The 23,476-nt window shown below is 37.1% G+C and overlaps 1 protein-coding gene across 12 annotated transcripts in view; it reads left to right on the top strand.

Annotated features, from left to right (window-relative positions):
• Positions 1 to 23,476, top strand: part of MCTP1 (multiple C2 and transmembrane domain containing 1) — a 594,606-nt gene that overhangs the window by 304,159 nt on the left and 266,971 nt on the right. For all 12 annotated transcript variants that reach the window (XM_055086668.1, XM_055086667.1, XM_055086666.1 and 9 more), the window contains one exon: positions 19,354 to 19,496. In XM_055086668.1, the coding sequence (XP_054942643.1) occupies positions 19,354 to 19,496 (143 nt within the window). The remainder of the gene's footprint in view (positions 1 to 19,353; positions 19,497 to 23,476) is intronic.

The following is a 23,476-nucleotide window of genomic DNA, read 5'->3' as shown; positions in this document are numbered from 1 at the left end:
GTTGTATTGGGTTAGGATTACCTTTCCCTGTATGGTTTTGCATGAATGGAATGAATTTCTCTTAGTTTAATCCATTATATTTTTTTGATCTCTGTCATGGCAGCTTAGACAGCCCTCTAGGTAATACACTGACACCCTTTATAAGAAAGTCTTTCATTAGGTTCAACTAAGTTTCCTTCTTTTTTCTCAAAAATATCTCTAACTACATCATAAATGTGTTCTTCAAGGTAGACTCATCAGTTTTCTATTGCTTTCTAAGTAATTTCCATGAGCTTAGCAGCTTAAAACAACATCCATTTAATAGGTGGATTACAAATTCTGTAGGTCCGGAATCTGGGCATGGCGTAACTGGGTTCTCTGCTCAGAGTCTCACAAGGCCAAAGTTAGGGTGTCAGCTGGACTTAACATTAAAAACTGGAGCTCAGGGTCCTTTTCCAAGTTCATTCTTGGTCTTGGCAAAATTCAATTCCTTGCAGCTGGAGGTCTGAAGTCCCTGTTTTCTTGCTGTCTGCCAGCCAGGGTTTTTTTTTTTTTTGAGCTCCTAGAGGCCAGTCTGGGGCCCTTTTCTTTTGACTTCCTCCATCTTCAAGTCAGGGACAGCGTTTAAAATCCCCCTCGTGCTTCAAATCTGATTTTCCTTTTTTGCTGCCAGGTAGAGAAAACCCTGTGATTTTAAAGGAGGTTAGATTAAGTCCACCCTCACAACCGTCCTTTTGGTGAGCTCAGAGTCAACTGATTAGTAACCTAATTACATCTGCAAAATCCCTTTCATCATATAAGTAGCAATAATCACAGACATATCATATTCACAGCCCAGGGATTGGGACGAGAAATCTTAGGGGTGCATTTTATTTTATTTATTTTTTATTTTTTTATTTTTTTTGTGGTACGCAGACCTCTCACCGTTGTGGCCTCTCCCGTTGTGGAGTACAGGCTCCGGACGCGCAGGCTCAGCGGCCATGGCTCACGGGCCCAGCTGCTCTGCGGCATGTGGGATCTTCCCGAACCAGGGCACAAACCCGTATCCCCTGCATCGGCAGGCGGACTCTCAACCACTGCACCACCAGGGAAGCCCGGGGTGCATTTTAGAATTCTACCTACCACAGTAGGGAAGACATTTACCACCAGCTCCCAATAAAGGCTATCTCACTATGTGCTGGGCAAGCCAAAACATTTAATAAATTCTCATTGCCTTAAATATGCTATTTTAGTGATGAATGTGGCTGCCAAATCTCCCCTGATATTATTATACTAATATCAAGATAAGATAATATTGATATCAACAGGAGTCATAACAGATTCTAAAAATAATTTCTATTTGATTATATTGTTATGTGTAGTTTATAAATCTAAATTTTAAAGGATGTACTGTAGATATAAAGATAAATGTAAGAATTCACACTCATTGTACATGCATTGTTAACCTGTAGGTTGACATTGTCAACATTTCAGACCAGTTAGTCTTTAGAAATTATTTTGAGTAGTTTTTGAAAACAATATACTTGCCCTTTTATAATTGGCCCTTTGAGTACATCCTGTTTTATTTTGGTATATTTGCTAATAAAAGACTGATCACTTGACATTACATGAGGCCATCTTAAAATATTTTTATCCATTGATTTATTTGCTCTTCTCTTTTAACTCACTTGAAGAAAAATCCCACATCCTTACCAAGGATCTGTAGAGTCTCACATAATCTGTTGTCCCTCCAAGCTCTGATTTCATCTCCCACCACTCTCTTTCCAGGTCACTCACTTTATCCACACTAGAATTCTTCAGGGCCACAGCACTTGCTGCTCCGTCTGCCTGAAATGTTCCCTTATTGGTTCAGGTCCCTATTCAAATGTGTGCTCATAGGTGAAGCTTCTCCTCCACATCCTATCTAAAATAGCAGGCCCCTCTTACTACCATCCCTTCACCTGTGGCTTCATGTTCCTTCCCACATCTATCATTATATGACATGTTACCTATTCATTGGCTCTTTGCCTGACTCCCTCCACTGCAACCAAAGATCCTTGGGAGTGGAGACTTTATGATCTGCTGGATCCCCAGGACCTAACAGGATCTATTTACATAATAGACATCCAGTAAATATTGTTAAATGAATCAATGTATTTCAGAAAAGGAAAAGTATACCAGCTGGAGAATTTCTTTACTCTGCAAACTAGCACAAGTCTTGTATTAAGAAAGAGCCCTGTCTTCTTTTAAAAACTAACAGGACGGGCTTCCCTGGTGGCGCAGTGGTTGAGAGTCCGCCTGCCAATGCAGGGGATGCGTGTTTGTGCCCCGGTCCGGGAGGATCCCACATGCCGCGGAGCGGCTGGGCCCGTGAGCTATGGCCGCTGGGCCTGCGCGTACGGAGCCTGTGCTCCGCAACGGGAGGGGCCACGGCGGTGAGAGGCCCGCGTACCGAAAAAAAAAAAAACAAAAAAAAACCTAACAGAACATTAATGGAAATGGGAAGAGTAGCAAGTCTGGCAGAAAGGCAGAAGGCAAGAAAGAGTGGGTCATTGAGAAATGCAGTGCCTAGGTTGGTTCTCCAGTTTTTATTAAACTTACCAACTCAGACCATGGACTTTTTCCACACCCTGTCAGAGAGTTGAAGGGAATGCTGTGTTGAAGACAGGAACAAGGATTCACAACACCTACTACTCTCCTGTATCTGCCGTCTTTGCTTCTATCGGTGACGACATACTTTAGCAGGATAATTGCAAGTTTTGAAGTCACTTGTCATATTAAAAACTTATTAACCGTTTTTAGCATAAGGGATGAAGATTTTTTTCATTATTCCTGAAGTATTTTAGTTACATTGTAGGTGTTAACATTTTGCTTTGCTTATCTTTTTTACTTGCTTATAAAACTTATATAACCATTGACTACATCAAATAATAAGATAATTGAAGAAAAGGCTTTAATTAATAATCTGGAGACATGGATTTTAAACTTGTATTTTGAAAAGAAAAAAATCTTTTACTTGTGGAAGCATATCCTTTAAAATTTCTCTCATTGACAAACAGTTGACAAGAAATCAGCTTGTTGCATCTTGGTTTTGATGACCTCAGATATATCATTGTGCCGATGACTGTATATATTAAGGACTCCACATGCTTGAAAGGGGTGTCTGTGAAACAGGGACTAGCTATGTTCTTATAGCTCTAGAGATCTGGAGGAGGCATCTCAGCTCTATAACATACACTTTATAACAGACCTGTCCAAAATAAAATACTACATCACAAAATGTATGTGTTCAATAAATACTGAATTTAATTTTAAAGTGCTGAGTTGAAAGTATTCAAACTGTCTACATTCTGTCACATGGGCATCTGTCATCTGTTACTTTTATAGTTGTGGACCTTGTATTCAGTGAAGGACTAGATGAGGTCTCTTCCAATTCTAAGACCTTATGTTTCTATAAGACTATTCAGTCATCACTTAGTTTTGAAGGGAAAACATTGCTGAATGAGAAGATGAACATCCATAATATGACTTTTTTATTTTATCAGTTATTAATTAAAATAGGTAAAACAACTAAATAGAAATGATCTATCTAAAATATATCTGCGAATACTGTTTTAAATGTGACTAAATTCTATTAAAATGATAAGGTAGGATATAACTATTATAACTCCTTAGAATTCTATTTTTTAATATTAACTCTGTAAAGAATAATTATTTGAATAAACTGTTGATCCCTTGCTGAGATATTTTACAAATTGAATTTTAAAAGGATTTTCAAAAACTAAGTATCAGTGAAGTTCTTTTTTTAAGGGCCTTAAATCATGCATTTAAAAAGATTATTTGTACCAAACAATGTAATCATAGTGTGATTTGGCTTAATTTTTGTTTTTGTTAAGGTAAATAATTCTAAACAGATAAGCCCCATATATCAATCATTTAACATAATACAGTCTTATATCTTGATCTGATCATAGTCCAGTAGGGGTCAGTGATGGAGGGTGGGTCCTGACTCTGCTCCACAGTCATTATGGGAGCCAGCTTTTTTCCCATCTAGGGTTACTACCTCCCTTTGGTCCTCAAAGTCTTTTCTCTTCAGGCTGTGGATGGGAAAATAGAATAAGACTCACACATGGGAGGTTCTTCATGGGCCAGGCTTAGAATTGGTGCACATCATCTTCTGAGCTTACTTTCAGTTGACCGGAATGCAGCTACTTGGCTGCTCCTAATTTTATAGGAGGCTGGGAGCTACTGGCCAGCCATGTGCCCAGGAAGAAGAAGAAAACATGGATACTGCCAAGTAATCTCAGGCTTGGCTACAGTCCCCCTTTCTGTTCATCAAATATGTGGTTCACTCTGGTTCCTGAACATAGAAGACATTCACCCTTCTTCAAGGCAAACAGCCCAGAGTCCCATATGGTCCCTGTATCCAGCTCCAAATAAAGGATATCTGAATAGAGGGAAATCCTTTATCACGTCCAAATGTGGTTCCTTGTAGCCCCGTGGACTGTGAATCTGCCTAACACTTCCCTATACACGTCCAATATATAACAACCAAAAGGAAAGCATGGGAGACTCATAGCAGTAACTTGTCCATAGCATTTCTGAAATCCCCATCGACAGGCTTTATGAAGGTCACTTACCTGGAGAATAGGGAGATTCTTTGACTAGAACGCTACTATTTGGGGAGAATCCCCTTGTCGATTGTTCTCTGTAGCAACTAGCTCCACCATCTGGGAAGTTCTCTACCCTCTATTATCCTCTGTAGCATATCTGAAATGGGTGTGGAGGAGCCTGCCCCCTTGGGAACTGCACTGCATCCATATCCTGCTTCCTGCTGATGCAAGATTAGGGATCTCAACCAGGTGAGTTCTTTCTCTCAAAAACTGAGTAGGCTTGGTGCTCCAGCAACCACACCCAGTAGTCTTTCTCCTCAAACATGACTTATTCCTTTGCTCCTCCCTTTCAGTGTAATGGCAGCTACCTTAAGGCCATCGTGCTTGGGTGGGAGGGCCAATCTGACCTTTGCCTCTAGACATTTTTAATTATCTTTTGTTGTTCAAATTCGTTTTTAAATTCTTTACTCCCTTTCGTTTCTACTTGTGGATCAGCCTGTTTTCTCCTGAATTCATCTCTTATGATTACTTATTAAAAGCAATCAATTTCAGAAAATACACACCTTCATTCTGGCTCTTCCCAACCATGTCCCCTCAAGCTCAAGTTCAATGGCAGGCAGCCTGCCTTTTGGGTTACCATAGGAACAGTTTTACCACATGTCTACCATGGCCTAACGAGACTCTACAGCCTTCCTTGCTACCCACCACCCATCCACTAAGTCAATGTCACATATTTTAGGGATTATTTTTTTTAATGTCAGCACTCATTCTTAGAATCAATTCTTGTATCAGTTGAGGTAAGTAGTGTTAGGACCTGTAAAATATAAACACACAAATTTCAGTGGTTTAACAAAATCAAAATTTATTTATTTTTATCACTTCTTTGTTCGCTGTAAGTGATAGTAGGGCTTCTGTTTCATTTGGAAACACCAGGCTCTTTCTGTTGTGTGGCCCTGCCCTCATCTAGGTTCTCAATGTTGGGGGGAAAGAGAGAGAGTTGCATATAGGAATATGTCACGGGCTGGTTGGGCCTGGGAGTGACATTCAACTTCTGCTCATAGTCCATTGGCCAGAACCCACTCCTCAATAACAATAGGCACACCTAAATAAAAGGACTCCAAATGAAGTTTAGCTTCTTGCCTGTGAAGGAGAGGGAAACACAGATGTCACTGAAGGGTAGCAGTTTCAGCCATAATTTCTCTGTACACATAAAAATAACCTTCCTTCTAAACATTTTGCATAAAAATATGACAGCTTTTACTATATGTTTATTATATCTATTTATTGGACATATGACATAAAAATGTTAGGAGAGATATGTCATAAGCATATTCATTCATTTATTCTGGTATGGTTTCTAGTTGATTGTTTGGAATAAATCTAAATCAATCAATCAATCATAAATAAACACTATAAGCAAATTGCTACTAAAATGAGATTGTCTGAAAGCACTTTGTAAAACTAGAACAGATTGACCATTTTGAGGAATCACAATGAATGTCAATTACCATAGTTTGGGAAAGTGTACTGTTGCAGAAATGATGGCACAGTGCTTTTGTGATGTTAAGCTTTACATATTAAGCTTACATATTAAGCTTTACATATTTCAGATTCAGTATTTGCGAATAAAATTCAATGAGATTCCTAGAATCACAGTGAATAAGAGTGGGCAAAAAAAAAAACAGTAGGAAATAAAGGGTGTGCAAAGTAAGTACTGGTTACCTCATTAGTTTCTGTTATTTTTTTGAGATAGTACAGATAATCGTTCATTCAGTTATACAGGAGTGTTTTCAGTCAACCAACATTTCTTGATCACACACGATAACCCAGGGGTTGTATCAAACATCAGCGATCAGAAATTAAACCAGGCCTCAACGTGACAAGTGTTATTTGCGGAGGATGTTAGGGAGCACGTGGGAATGGCCTAATAATGTCCATAGGATGGCTCAGAGAAGATGTCCAAGCAGTGGTGAGGCTTGAACTTAGTACTGAAAGAGAACTAGGAATGATGGAAAAGTTCATTCAGGGCAAGGGAAAGAGATGAAGAGGGGCATGGGCACTGGAGAGAAGCTGTGGGTTTGAGGTGCTGCAAGGTGTTCTGTAGATTAGAGGTCTGGTGAAGGATGAGTCTGAAGAAATTAGCAAAGAAATACTTGTATGTCGTGCTAGAGAGTTTGAACTTTATTCTGAAATCAATGAGAACAATGAAGAATTTTAAAGCAAGGGAGTAACATCAGATTTTTGTTTCAGAAAAATTTCTAGCTGTAAGATTTTGGAGAAAGAGTTGAAGTGGGGAAGACTAGAGCAAGGAGATAAAGAGGAAACCATTGACTTTTCTTTTTTCTCACATTGCATTCGTGAATATGCTAAGGAATGGGTTATTCAAGTACCATGCATTTGTGATGCATTTTAATCACACTGTAATATAACTGTCTTGAAATTGGTTTAGGTAATGATAGTAATCAATCAACAGGAGTCATAAAACTGTTTTCATTGTTATTACTTACAGTTTTGATTGAAGAGGATTTCGTTTTCTTTTTAGAATAGTAGTGACTTTTATTTAGTGGATATGTTCTATGGGCTCCAGTCATTTTAATGTCATATTTTATGGTACTTCCTTAAACATAGGCTTATTTATGTAATCTTTATTATTATTTATAGGCTATTTTTTCTTGATTTAACAAATCCAGTAGAATTGCTATCTCTACATAACTAGGAGGAAGAAGTACCTTGAAAATAAGCGTTACTTTTCTGCTATATATTCATGTATTCTTAAATGGTTAAGGAAAGTAGCTAAATAATAATTGTTGTCTCAATTTCAGTTGAGGTAACAGAGAACCCCGGTTTTAGGCATCTGAATAAGTGCCCAGCTTATCAAATATGTTAATAGTAATGTATGTATGTAATATTAATGTTTGTATTCATACAGTCAATGAATATTTATTGACCAGTTGAATACCTGCTCTGTGGTAGGTTCTGGGATGCACAAGAGGTCTCTGCCCTCATGAGATTTCTGTCTCATGGAGATAAAAGGCCCTAAATAAATCATCCCCCCAATCAGATTCAGTTATGCTTGTCTAACTGCTACTCTGATGTGATAACGGTTCAGAATTAATGTTTGTCAAGTTCAGTGAGATCCATGGCTTCCTAGTATGGAATCCAGTTTCTGATGGGGGCACCTAACGGGTCGGCTAAGGTCAGAAATGATAGTTTGAGATACGTGGGACAGGTCGGTTGATTGGTTAGACTTAATGGTGTAGTAAACTTGGAATCTAGAATCAAATAGATCTTGCACTGAATTCTGGAGCTGTCACTTACTAGCCTTATGACTAAGGCAAGCAGCCTAATCTTTCTGAACCAGTTTACTCATCTATAAATTACTAAGAATATTAATTTATTCATCGATTGAACAAACATTTATTGGATGCCTCTGCTGTGCTGGTTTAACCTACCTCACAGGACTACAGTTGTAACTAAATGAAATATTATATGAAAAGCCCCAGTCACATACTAAGTATTCAAGACAATTAGTTTCCTCCCACCTCAACCCATTTTTTTTCTTTACTGGATATTATCTTCCATTTTGTAAGTGAGAAACCCCTGTGCCCAGGAATGGCCACGTTGTAAGAAGAGGTGGTTCATACCACCTAGTCTTATGAAACTGAATTGAATAGAATTCAACCAAGACTGATTGTACAAAGTCAAATAAATCATTCCAATAAGAAAAACACTTTTCTAGAAGGAAGGTCTATTTGGAAAGTCCAGGACCAGATGGCTTCACAGGTGAATTCTACCAAACATTCAGAGAAGAGTTAACATGTATCCTTCTCAAACTACTCCCAAAAAATTGCAGAGGAAGGAACACTTCTGAACTCATTCTGTGAGGCCATACCCTGATACCAAAACCAGACAAAGATATAACAAAAAAAAGAAAATTACAGGCCAATATCACTGATAAACATAGGTGCAAAAATCCTAAACAAAATACTAACAAACAGAATCCAACAGTACATTAAAAGGATCATACACCATGATCAAGTGGGATTTACCCCAGGGATGCAAAGATTTTTCAATATCCGCAAATCAATCAGTGTGATACACCACATTGACAGATTGAAGAATAAAAACCATATGATTATCTCAATAGATGGAGAAAAAGCTTTTGATAAAATTCAACATCCATTTATGATAAAAAACTCTTCAGAAAGTGAACATGGAGGGAACATATGTCAACATAATAAAGACCGTATATGACAAACCCACAGCTAACATCATACTCAACGGTGGAAAGCTGAAAGCTTTTTCATTCAGCTTAATATCAAACAAACAAACAACCCAATCAAAATATGGGCAGAAGACCTAAATAGGCATTTCTCCAAAGAAGACATACAGATGGCCATCAGGCACGTGAAAAGATGCTCAACATCCCTAATTATTAGAGAAATGCAAATGAAAACTACAATGAGGTATCACCTCACACATGTCAGAATGGCCATCATCAAAAAACAAGACCACAAATAATAAATGCTGGAGAAGGTGTGGAGAAAAGGGAACCCTCCTACACTGTTGGTGGGAATGTAAATTGGTGCAGCCACTATAGAGAACTGTATGGAGGTTCCTTAAAAAACTGAAAATAGAGTTATCATATAATCCTGCAGTCCCACTCCTTGGCATTTGTCTGGAGGAAACTCTAATTTGAAAAGATACATGCAACCCAGCGTTCATAGCAGCATTATTTACAAAAGCCAAGACACGGAAGCAAACTAAAAGTCCATCTACAGAGGAATGGATGAAGAAGATGTGAGATATATATATATATATATATATATATATATATATATATATATTTGAATATTACTCAGCCATAAAAAGAATGAACTAATACCATTTACAGCAACATAGATGGACCTAGAGATGATCATACTAAGTGAAGTAAGGCAGACAGAGAAAGAAAAATGTCATTTGATGTGACTTATATGTGGAATCTTAAAAAATGATAAAAATGAACTTATTTACAAAACAGAAATAGACTCACAGACATAGATAACAAACTTATTGTTACCAAAGGGGATAGCAGGGTGTGGGGAGAGATAAATTAGGAGTTCACAATTAACATGTGCACACTACTATATATAAAACAGGTAAACAACAAGTACCTACCGTATAGCACAGGGAACTATACTCATCTTGTAATAACCTATAATGGAAAAAGAATGTGAAAAAGAATGTATATATATGTGTGTGTGTGTATATATATATGTATGTATAACTGAATCACTTTGCTGTATACCTGAAACTAATACATTATAAATTAACTATACCTCAATTTTTTTAAATGGTTAAAAAACTAAAAAAAAAAAAAAAAAAAAAAAAACCACTACAGGAAGCATATACTCTATCAGCCAACTTACCAAAAAAAGCCCCAAACAAACAAAAAAGGATCCGGAAGTTGCATATGTCACTTTACACATCTTGTGGACTCGGCCACATGGCCATACCCGTTGCTTGGAAAATAAGGAATTCTCTAATGGAATAATCACATGTCCTGCTAAACTCACAGAGACTCTATTACTAAAATGAAAAAGAGGAGAAATGGATGTAGGGGTTCAGTCTGCCACAGAAGCCAAATTAGGATCACAAGGCTCCATGGTAAGAGTATAAGATAATAAAAATACACAAACACATGTGCGAAATCTCCTGGACAAGGAGAGGCTTTGAATGCTGACCCTGAGCCAGAGTTCTGGAGCCTGGGTTACCCACAGCAGTGCTTGTGGGTGCGGAAGATGGAATGAAATGTAGTCCAAGAAGAATCAAGTACCTGATTTGTACTTGACGGAGAGAACTCTGGCATTGTTGAGAGGATAGATCTGAAGGGAGAAGGGAAACCAAGCAGAAGGCTCTTAGAATAATCTAGACAAGGAATGATGAGACAGTGGTGGCAGAGATGATTTCAAGAGATATTTTAAGAATTAGAATCAGAGGGCTTCGGAACATTTATCGGGTGAAATAGGCTAAACTGTGGTTGCAAGTGGAATTTTAATTAGAATTCCCAAGGCTTAGGAATCTTTATCAGTTAGGATAGGCGGAACTGCTATTACAAATACACCCCCAAATTATTTAATGGCTCAAATGTAATGAGAGTTTATTTCTCACCCATGTGATAGTCCAAGGCACGTGCTTCCGGTTGGCAGATAGCTCTCCTCCACACGGTGTTTCGGGAAGTCAGTCTTCTTACACCTCAAATCGTTTTTAATTTGTTATATTTTAAGAAACACATTTTGTTCACTGGCATATATAACAATAGAAACAATACTGTTGTTGAGCTTATAACTCTAAATTGAAAGAAATGAAACAAAATAGTATCCATGGGGGAGACTGTGATAAAAGGAATATCTCCTGGTTTTTAGCAGCATTCCATTGGGAGTTTCAGAAAATGAAATATTGCTGCTCGAGTTTCACTGGTTTTCCACAGAAGATTTAAGTTTGCTTTCCTAGAACCTTGATGATAATTTCCCAGATACATATAATCAGCAAATGATGCTCTGCCCCATTTTTAAAAATTGTATTCATTATTTACCCAAAAAGAAGAAAAATATAATTTAGAAATATTTCCTTCAAACTTATTAATAAAAATGGTCTTGGTGTTCGACACAGTAATTTTTAGTTTCCTGAAAAATACACTTATGTGGAATGGCTCATTCTCTGTCAAGGGCATGGAAGTGAAATCTTATCATAGATCCTTGACTTTCCTCAGAGAAAGTTGAGAAATCCCCTCATTTTTAAAGGTTGAAAAACCATAGACAAGAGCAGTTAAATGACTTTTCTAAGACCACACTGCTTATAAGAAGCAAAAGTGACTTTGGTCAGTATTCTTTCCAGCACAGGACTTACTGTGAGCAGTGTCATAGAATCCACAAAGAAGAAAATTTCGGGGTCAGTGGAGTTAATAACACTCACTGTGACCCACAGATGGAAGGGGCTGTAGTCTAAGAAAAAGCCATTGAAAGCAGTGATTAAAAGTTACTAGTGACTAATACATTCTTGTTGTATAAAATGATACAATACAACATATATGGAAGCCAAAAAATGTTACTAGTGACACTCAAGGCAACAGTCTCAGAAAAGTATTGAGATAGCCAGAAGAAAAAGGATTGAGGAGAGTATAGATATTTAGGGTATAAAATTTTAATATTCTGATATTTTTTACATACGAAAGTTCAATGCTTAACATTTTTTTTAAAAAATTATATTTGATCTTGTTTGGTTAGGATGGCTGTAAAAACATAGTAACACATTCTAGAAGAATTCCAGAGAAAATTGTTTCTCCTTAGGTAAAAATCATGCTTAAAGGATGAGGAGTATATTTATACCTCCAAAGTCTGTGCACTGATCACTGGTCACAGAGGGAGCTCCCGGGGGTGGGAGGAGCAGAGCCCTTTGGAAAGAATGACTGTCACATCTAGAACACTCTTCTCTATTGCAGTTGCTCTTATGCCATAGATTGATATACAATTAATTAATATTCACAATTAAAGCAGTATTTGTCTAAATCTGTGTGAAAAAAATGTAAGTAACCACCCCCCTTCCATGTTTTACTTTACCAAAACTTCCAAAAGTTACCAGGAAATCGCTTGTAGATACCACCTATAATTTATGCCGTGTGAAGGGGAACTTGAGTGAGCTGTATTTACCCCAAATACATGTATTATTTTTTCTTACATATTCAGAACTCTGCATTTACAAGAGAAAAATAAGCCAAAAAAATTATTCATACAAATCAACAGTCTGTTCCTGTCATTTACACCTTCTCTATACGGTGTGTCTGGAAGTGTCTTCTCCTCCTCAAAGAAAGAAATTTATTTAGTTCAGTCCTATACCGCATTTTATCACAGTATTAGTTTTCATTCATCTCTGTGCTGTATCATGGTAACTTCATTACCCGGCAATTTAAAAATCACTGGAATATTCATATTCCTCATTATGGAAAATGATTTTAGTTTCCTTTTATTTTATAACATTAAACCATATGTGATTATAAGCTTTTTGCATTTTAATATAGTTATTTAGCCCTATGTAATGTTTCCACTGTAGGGCATTACAAATCTCAAAAAAACAAAAAATGAAGAAGGAACGAGACAGTTTAAGGAATAATTTTAATGTATAAATAAGGTACCTGTTTTGAAGATTTTTAAATCGTTAATAAAAATAACTGTATATAAAGATATAATCTATTGCTCTGAGTATGCTTCGAACGTCTCTCTTTTTACAGACCTCTTTCAAGTGTAAAGGACCTTGTTATAGAACAGATATTTTCTCTGTTGCATTTGGTCAACAAAAGTGGCTAGCTTTAAATGTTTGTAGAAGGATTGAATACCTTCAGGAAGATCCACCCTAAATTTGAATTCTTTTTAGCTGTTCACACTTAATATTTATATTCACTTCTCTTTTTTGTCTTTTGTCTTTTTTCTTCTTTCTTTTCATCTTCCTTCTTCTCCTTCTCTTTCTCCATAAGACTGAGTTTCCATTTTGCATTGTTTTTGATTAGGAGTTAGCGTTATTGAATAAGTATAAGCCCCTGAAACAGGAATAGCTGTTTCTGTTTCGTTACATACTAGGTTTGGGATAAGACTGATTTAAACTTGTTAACCAGGAGGCTCATTTATTCTGAAAATGAAAAACAGGACACTCATTACTATATGGCTATTTACATTTTAAAGAGCTTTCATACTATTTTAAGGAAAGGAAGACTGCCATCTTGTGTGTGCTGTGTTTATTGCTGCACAAAAGGAGACCCATTCAGACAAAGTTTAGTTCTATGTTGGACTTAAATTACATTAAAGGCTAAATAGTCACACAAAATGTTGAAATGCTCAGATGTCCTGACTCAGATAAACAAACAAAAACCATAGCTTGGGGACATGTTTTTCTTTACTACATGAAGAAACATTATACACACCATCTAATTCCTCTTTTTCAAACAATTTGATCCTAGGATTCAGATATATACAATGAAAATTCCCTAGGTCTAAAATACTCTAGAATTTTTAAAGTACAGAATTTATAATTATAAGATAAAATAATAATGTTTTAAAATAAATTCTGAAGTTAATGCTATCTGATAAAATGAATGTGTGAAAGGTTGCTCTTGAATATGATATTAATAAAATCTGAATTTTATTTTAGGGCTAACACTTCCTAGTTTCTTCTTCTATATTTATTTGCCCTGTTTACATTTTATTATCACCATAAAAAAGATTGTAATGAGGGTCACAGTCCAGCCAATAACAACAAAGCACAGGTTGCTAGAAAATGCCTGAGAACTGCCAAGGGTGCAGTAGAGATGCCTTAACTTTGAAGAGCAGAACCACAGGCCTCACAATAGTAATTTGATAAGTCGTTATGCCATCTTGTGGTTGAATGCAATATTGCAACAAAACAGCACTGGCACTTGAATTTAATTTTTGAGTTTTTTGAACCAACAAACTAAATCTCTTGTGTGTGTGTGTGTAATATATTTGTTAAAGGCTAACCACAAGTTAGTGGCTTGGATTTACTTGGAGTTTTATTATAATAAAATGACTTGAGTTCACTGGAAAATCTATTATAATAAAAGAACCTCCAAAACATGTGAAACTTCCTCATCTATGAAATATAGTAAGGTAGCATTTCCCAAAGAGAGATCAGGGATTATTAGTCCTGAAAGATACACTCAAGATAAATAGGCTCTGCGGTCAAAGTCCTGTCATATCCCCTTGGAGAGTAAAAGTGCACATTGTCTTATTTAAAAGCTATAGAAAATTAATCTGTTTAATTTTGTATTAAACCAGCATTTTCCAAATATGCTTGACCACAGAATTCCTTTTTAAAAAACAAATAATACCTATTAATATTACCAGGTAATAAAGTGACTACCTTTCAACATAAAAGATTAGAGCATTCGGTACAAATCTTTTACTGAAACTAAATTAAAAGAATGATGTCTCCAGTTCTCTGTGTTGGAATCACAAGCTGAAGGTCTTGAACTTTAAATTAAGGACTCTCAGTCAACAAAGGTCCCTCAGTTACAGTAATAAGTAAACAATTAGAAATTCCTTAAAGAGTTTTGACTACTAAAAAAGTTATTAAAATTTAATAATAGCACCCAGAAGCCTCTGAATGATAGTTGGAAAGGGAGAAATGTAGCAGATTTTATTCTATGGAGTCAAAACACAGCAGGAAAAGTCAGATGACTGACTCACCATGTGTGTGCATCTGGAGCTGTTTTCCTGTACTTATGACTGAAATTTGCTGACATATGTACCATTTCCAATCCAGGTTATCCTGTGGCCAAAGCCACACATTTACAATATATTTCACCATCATAATATCTTTTCAAAGTCCCTTAAAACAGTCTTTCTCTCTTTTTTATTACCAATCCCTGAGATCTTCGTGCCTATCAAATAGTCAAAAATCTGTCCCTAAACCTTAACTTAACCCTTAGACCGACTCTTGTTATCTGGATTGTTATTTCTTCAGGCCATTGGATATTTACTGCCTCAAGCGGCATCAAGGATACGATACCAAGCATGAAAAATGTTGTTTGGAGGTGGCCTAATGTAATATTTAATTTCAAGTTCCAGCATCCTAGCTGAGTGACTTTGGGGACTTTACTTACCTGTTCCACACTATATATTTGTATGTAATACCACTTGAGGGTATTCAATAAATGCCAGCAGAACAAATGAAATATTGTTTCCTCAACCGTAACCTAGATAACACTACAACTCACCTCACAGTCTCGTTGGGTGGTATGTTATATTTGACATAGTACGTGTTCAGTAAATGTTAACGAGAGTGATCTAGGTTCCTTTTTGTAATTTAAGTTCTGCCATCAAGACCTAGTGGATCACCCAGCAGGATTCTAGGAATGAGTTGTCCCTAATTCTAAGGGAATTTTGACAGCATAGACAGTGGTTGAGGAAAATGTTTCTGGTAAGGAGCAAGAAACAGATTGCTTCTGAAAAAGATTTACATTTGAGTGTATAGGCTTCTGTACTAAATCATAAGTTATGTCAGTTGTTTGCATAATAGCTAAATTAAATAGTGTGAGATACTACTATCAATAACTGTTAAGAAACACAGTCCAACTTTCTTGAAGTCACTTTTCTCGTAAAAGGCTTATTCATACCTTTTTTGAACCAAAGAGATACAAGATTGTTATACCTTGAAGGGGGTGAACGGTTTATGATGATGTGCCAGAGAGAGAATTAACTGGACTAGGCTCCAGATTTGAGTTCTAGTCTGACCTGGAGCAAACCACTTGACCTTTCCTACTTGTCTCATCTGTAAAATGGAGGCAGTAGTTAGACTCACAGAGGCCTTAGGGTGATTAAGACAGATAATAAGTGTGAGAGTTTTCTAAGTGAGAATAAGTTACTTGTCAATATTGGCATTATTTGTAGTGTCTAAATGATTGTTCAACATCTTTACATAATAATTCTGTGATGGTGTTTTAGAGTTAAAAAAGGAAAATATGGATGCCCATGTTTCCTAAAAAGCTGAGTAGAAGGAACCCTGGACTTGGCGTCTGAAGTGTAAATTTGCCTTTCATCCTGTTACTTGTTAGTTTCTTATGTGATTTGGTGCAAGTCACACTGAATCTCAGGTTGTTTCTCACCCGCAATGTAGGTTGATAATATGTGCTTTCACCAACTTCACAGAGTCACTTTGAGGATGTATTTAAGAGTACTGTGTACACTGTGAACCCTAAGGTCACTCGTTTACTCATCCATTGAACAAATCCTTACTGAGTACGGGCTCTGCCCCAGACACTGTGCCATGTGCTGGGGCAGAGTCCTGCCCTCGCGGGGGTTATAGCCAACGGGAAAATTCCTACAGTAAACTGGTAGACATACAATTTAACCTATAAGTAGCATAATGATTAGTGCTACTAAGCAGAAGAGCAAATGTCAGGAGAAAGTGACAAAGAGACCTAATTCAGATTGGGATGGTTGAGGAAGGCATTCCTGAGCAAATTATATTTAAACTAAGACCTGGAAGATAAGAAGTGTCAGCCAGGCAAAAAGGGGAAGAGAGTGGGAAGGAGGGACTTTTCAGGCAGAGAGCCTGGCTGGAATATGTGAACACTGGAAGCAGAGGAGAACTTCTAGTAACAGGAAAGCTGGAACAGAGTAGGGGCCAAAAATGAAGTTGGAGAAACAGCGTGTTCTGTATACCATGTTAGAGATTTTGGATTTTATTATAGGTGTAGTTGAAAGGTGTTGAGATGTGTTAAGCAAAGAAGGGGGAAGATTAAATTTGCACGTTTAAAAGGTCAGTCTGGCTGCCATATAGAGAATTAATGGGGGAGGACACGGAAGCATGGAGAGCCCAGTTAGGAGGCTATTATTATAGTTGCACAGCACAGAAATCATGGTAGCTGAACTAGAGTGGAGGAGAATTCATCGGACTTGGTGGTGTCCTGGATGGAGAAGGAGGTATGGAAAGTAATTTCCCCACGTCTTGCTTGAGGAACTGTCAAATAATGGAGCCTTTAACGACCTGACAAAGCCTGAGGGAGGAGCAGGCTTAGCAGGAGAGAGGATGAAGGCCTCTGTTAACACTGGAATGTCTATTATGCATCCAAGTGGAGGTGACAAAAGTCAGCGAGAAGAGAGGTCTACCACCCACATCATTAAGTCATTAAGTCATTCAATTATTCACCAAATGTTTATTGAGGAACAATATGTCTAATTCTGTACTAAGTGCTGGAGGTTTAAAAAACAGTGATACAAATGGCTCTGATCTCATGGAGCATATTGTATTTTAGCAGCTGATAGTAGTTGCACAGATGATTTTAAAAATCAGACAAAACTGCATGACTGAGGAAATTCAGATGGGTACATGGATGTTAATATCTCTCAAATTACATGCTATAACACTTCCACTCCCCGGGGTGCTCAGCCTGTAGCTGGGGATCAGGGCCTTAAAAAATAGCCATTTTAACTGTTAAACATTTTGGTTGCATTGACTCCCTTAAAGAATGCATTGTGGGCTTCCCTGGTGGCGCAGTGGTTGGGAATCTGCCTGCCAATGCAGGGGACACGGGTTCGAACCCTGGTCTGGGAAGATCCCACATGCCGCGGAGCAACTAAGCCCGTGAGCCACAACTACTGAGCCTGCGCGTCTGGAGCCTGTGCTCCGCAACGGGAGAGGCCGCGACAGTGAGAGGCCCGCGCACCGCGATGAAGAGTGGCCCCGCTCGCCGCAACTGGAGAAAGCCCTCGCACAGAAACAAAGACCCAACACAGCCAAAAATAAATAAATAAATAAATTTATTAAAAAAAAAAAAAAGAATGCATTGTAACAGTTTAGTATTAAGCCTACATTTACATTTATAAACATTTTTTAAAGTTTGTTTTGTTATAAAATCAAGCTGTCAAAATGGGAGTTTCACAAAATGGGAAGTCGTTATTTTGTTAGACCCAGGTCTAGTCATACAAAAACAAGGTCTTCAGTTTACTACGGGAATGTGGAGAGTTTTGAGAGAGCCCCCAAATGATTAAATAAGAAAATCCATATCCTATAAGGCAATCCTTATACTTAGCATAGATATTTATGTGTCATGGAGGTGAGTAGAGTATTGAGGAGGAATATAGGTAGTGAGTTTAAGTATATCAGCCTCATAATTTTAATACCGAACATTTATATGGTGCTTTACAATTTTCTGAGCCCCACTCATATTTTTCTTTAAATCGTGTAGACCATAGTTATCAACTATGGTTTCAGGTTGGACAAAACAGAAAGAATTAAAATTTTATTCTAAGGGAGTCAGGTCATGTATAAAGAATTATTTTGTGAGGATGAAGATTGTCACACACTGGAATGATTTCCTTGGGGATGTTCCTGATTCACTTTTTCTAGGAATCCTTAATAACAGCATAGAGTTATGAGGCCAAGATTGATGTTATTCATCGATCAGAATGAGAAATGGTATAATATAAATGAATGTATATAGAGGCCCTTCCCTCTTGAAGTTGCAGGGGAAAAAAAAAGCACAGGCATTAGAGCCACACAGCCTTGGTTGGAATCTTCACTCCATCTCTTGCTAGCTGTGTACCCAAGAGCAACTTATTTGATGGCTCTTATTTTCTTTATCTTCATAGGGAGCTTAGGAGGTATTAATGGATAATATGAAGTATCCAGGTTATTCAACAATCATTTGTCCCCTTCCTCTTGATGGCTTCCTCTGAGGCATCCTTCCCTAGCATTCTAAAATTGAAACCTGTGAACAAAATACGGGACCAAGGATAAAATTGATACCTGTGAAGAAAATATGGGACCAAGGATAAAACTGAAGCTCAATTTAAGACTCACCTTTTCCAAAACCCATTAAACTAGGGTAAATTTTTAGCAGTATATATAAGTCTAAAACTTGTTAAATCAGCCAAGATCATGGATCATCTTTTTTATAGTTGACCAGATGAAACGTCAGATTAATCTCTATCATTTACAACATGAATTAAATTTATAAATGCAGCATGCAGTAGAGTTTTAAAATACCAGAACAGGGTTATGGTATTAAGATCAGAAGATATAATAATTATTATTATTATTATTATTTACTGTCACTTCAATATTTAAGGGAAAATTTAGGAAGAGGCACTTAATCCTTATTTTTCTCATGTGATAAGGTTTACTTAAATTTTATTCCTTTAAATACTTTCTAATGTTTAGATGAGCTATTTTCTTGCTTCTGTAGAAAAGCATGATTAACATGGATCAATTTGTATCTCTTTAACAGGGACAAGTGATCCATACGTGAAGTTTAAAATTGGAGGAAAAGAAGTTTTTAGAAGTAAAATAATACACAAGAACCTCAATCCTGTGTGGGAGGAGAAAGCTTGCCTTCTTGTTGATCATCTTAAGGAGCCATTGTATATAAAGGTGAACCATTTATTTGTCTTTCCCTAATGTAATCTGATATAGAAATCCCCGTTTAATGTTTTTTTATAAAGTCTGTCTGTCTGATGAGATTTTTCACCAGAGATATATTCTGCTATGCGCAATTCTAATCCGTTGGTGATGTGATAGAAATGAGCTATAGGGGAGGGGGAGCTGGTGGGAGCATTTTTCTTCTGGACAGGTCTATTACCAGTTATATTTAGGAGAATTATGAAGTCCATCTCCTCCTGCTTGGTGCAGTCAACTGATTTAGTGCACTTTGGGAACATATAAAAACAAGACTCCATATAATCTAGCATGAAGAGCTTACACAGAACACACCCTTTCTGTTTAAAAAGTATATCAGGGGAGACTTCCCTGGTGGCACAGCGGTTAAGAATCCACCTGCCAATGAAGGGGACATGGGTTTGAGCCCTGGTTCAGGAAGATCCCACATGCCACGGAGCAACGAAGCCTGTGTGCCACAGCTACTAAGCCTGTGCTCTAGAGCCCGCGAGCCACAACTACTGAGCCTGCGTGCCACAACTAGTGAAGCCCATGCACCTACAGCCTGTGCTCCGCAACAAGAGAAGCCACCACAATGAGAAGCCCGCGCACCGCAACGAAGAGTAGCCCCTGCTTGCTGCAACTAGAGAAAGCCTGCATGCAGCAACGAAGACCCAACGCAGCCATAAATAAATAAATAATAAATAAATAAATAAATAAATTTTTTAGAAAGAATTATATCAGGGATCTACCATTCCTGGTTGCAAACAAAATGCTCTACTTGGAAGGTGAGGAGGGTAAACATAATAGAGGGAGAAAAACTCCTGTCTCTATTACATTACCAAAGGAAATACCAAAGTATTTCCTTTCATTTGATGTAGTTAGAAAATAAAAAGAAGAAGAAGAATTTATGGAGTTAACCTTAATTCCTGATTTTACTTTAAACCTGACTTCCCTTTAATTCATATCTCTAGGTACTTATATTCTTTTTGACTCTTACGTTCTGACTATCCTTGCAGTGACCAAACTTTTTTCTGCTTTTACCACATCACATGCCCCATCCTTTTCTCTAAATTGTCACAACTGGCATGTGAGCCCCAAAGGTCACTTGATCACTCTTTCAGCAATCTCTGGGCATCCTTCTTCCCCACAAATCTTCATTTGCATTGCTTACAGTTGTTTCTCTTTTCCACAGAAAGGAAAAAGTAATCAAGATGTTACTAAAATCATAGCAGGACCATTTATCAAATCGATGAAAAAGAGAATGACAAGTATGTAGTTGATAAGTTTCTAGAAGTCATTATGGGGAGCATAGACCTGTATTTGCTTAAGAAATTGTCTCAAATGGACAATGGCTAAAGGAAATCAGTTAAATAGAATTAGTGAGCTATCTTTTAGTGTTCAAAAATCATGACCCAAGAATTATTAATGTGAGAGTCTACATGGCCAACCCTCCTCCCACCAAAGGGAAGACCTCCATGGTCAGAGATGTTTCTCCCCTGCTCCTCATCTCTAGAGAGAAAGAAATGTGTACATGAGAAAAAAGGAAATACCTTCATAATAAAGAACTGGGATAATGGGAAAAAAGGAATTTAAAAAAAGACAAGTAGGATTAAGGAAGCTTATTCCTAGGGAGGTTTAGAAGAAATAAGTTAGAGCAGCTGCAACCATGAAGGAAATGGATAGGAAAGGAAAGCAGCGTTAGTAAGGATAGCACTGGACAATTGGGATCTCATATAACGTCCCTTAAGAGAAAAATTATGGAAGAAAAGGATTAATTTCTAATTGCTTTTGCTGTGGATCTGTTTCTTTAATGGGATATTACTCTATGACAGAAGTATGTGGATCTCCAGTCTTTAAAGCGGTTACAAATGAATGTGCCAGTGTTACATTAGGTAATGGTTGGGCCCCTCCGCTATTCTTTTGTGTTCAAGAATGAAATTCATCTGTGCAGAAATCCAGATGTCAAATGTGTATTTCAAAAGGAATATCATAATAGGCTCAAAAGCAAACAAAAATCTGAAGTACACAGAAAAAAATGGTGGTAAAAATTTTTGTTTTGGTCTAAGAGAGCAAGAATAGATACACATACATACTGAAAATGGAGACTGTAACACTGCCTACAGACCAAAGACCTGGTTAATGACACACTGGGAACAAAGAAGTTAGGAGAGAAAACCCAAGGGTGGTTTTTGTTTTTGTTTTTTACCACTTTGAGTTTCCAAAGTACAACATTATGTAGCCACAACTTAACTTCCACCTTATAGAAGAAGATACATAGTGAATTGTAAAAGCTTTGACGCTTTTTTTTACATTTCTGCATAATAAAAAATAAGTTAAACAGAAATCACACTGGCCTCTCAAATACCAGTACAAACATAAAATAACAAGACTTTATTTTTATGAATGCTTTATACTTTTTAATATGCTTTGATATTTTTCATTTGATTTTCATTTTTGGGACCATGCACAGGGCTTCTTTTGAAAAAAAATTTCTTTCACCTTTACTTTTCCCATGTTTTGTGTTATCTACTTTTTGCCTAATGTGGGACACACAAAGACCTGAATAATATACATTGGTGGAAATGATATTTTAAGTTACTAGAATTTCATGAAGATTGCATTATTTTCATTGTCTCTACATAGCTCTGTGTGATTGACTTTTATATGATGCCCACATCCTCTGTGATAGGAAATTAATCTTGCCTGAAAGATTTCTTAGGGACTAACTGATTCTGTAGTGACAGGTAATACGAAAATGCATCCATGAACTAGATGATTAGAAAATATTGTCTTCAACCCTCCTCTCTATGGTTCAAGGAAAAAGAAGTCCACATGCACACTGTAATCTGATTTCTATCAGTGTAAAGATTACCAAGGAAAACAAAATTCAGTTCTAAGCTAAGGTTATAAAATCACACTGAAGTTACAGTACTTGTAACATTTCTAGTAAAAACAAATTTTAAAAAATCTTGGTACTGTTATTTTTAAATACTACACAAAATAAAGAAATACACTTTCCATTTGGTTGGAATTCATATAGCTTTTAATTTGAATAAAAAGAGAATATTCCTTCAGTCATGAATAACTTCACAGTAAGGGTAGGTAAAAACAAGGCTGCAGGGATGGGCTTGAAATATATTTATCGTGGGGTAGCAGTAGAATCTGGGAGTTAAATGCAGTGCTTCTAATTGAGATAAGAGCCCCTGGAGCCTGCTCTGTATCCACAGAGCTGCTCCAGCACACATCTTAAATAAGAGAGTAAATTCATCATCCATTTCAGTTGAATTAAATTCAAATTCTCCATTGTAATTTCACTGACAGGTACATTCCAGGTACATGATGAGCACCCAGAATTACAGTGGAAAGAGGTAGAAGTAATCTAAAAGGAGAAATGTAAATTGTTGCTTGTTTGGCCTAATCATGAGCTAGAAGAGCTAAATTGAAAGTGCTCTTCTAAATAATAGAAAGATTTTGATAACTAGAAAAACTATTCTGTTTGGAGCCATAGTACTGATTCTAAGATTGTCATTTTAACAAACTTGATAGTTCCTTAAATAACTCACATCTGTCCAAGCTTAAGATTTAAAATTGTAAAGGTACTTAAAGCATGGGTCAAGCAAAGGACCATATAACTGTCTTGTCCAAAATTATTTCTCAGTAGGTTCTAAGGGTCCTAAAAAGAATGTCATATACCAACGACCCTCAACCCTGACTGTACATCAGTTTTAAATATGCTCTGTGTCTGAAATCCATTACAAGATTTGAATCTGACCTCTTCTTAGCCCGGGCATTTAGGGGCAAGTAACATAAATGTTTTAAGCTTTGGATTCCTTATCTGACAAATGGAAACTACTTTGTTCATTGAGTTGTATAAGAATGAAATTTAAAAATCTATATAGGGCTTCCCTGGTGGCGCAGTGGTTGAGAGTCCACCTGCCGATGCAGGGCACACGGGTTCGTGCCCCGGTCCGGGA

Source organism: Physeter macrocephalus, chromosome 8 (genome assembly GCF_002837175.3).
Source record: "Physeter macrocephalus isolate SW-GA chromosome 8, ASM283717v5, whole genome shotgun sequence".
In the NCBI taxonomy this organism is placed as follows: Eukaryota; Metazoa; Chordata; class Mammalia; order Artiodactyla; family Physeteridae; genus Physeter; species Physeter macrocephalus.
Note: the sequence above shows the minus strand (reverse complement) of the source record. Positions and strands in the feature narration are given on the sequence as shown.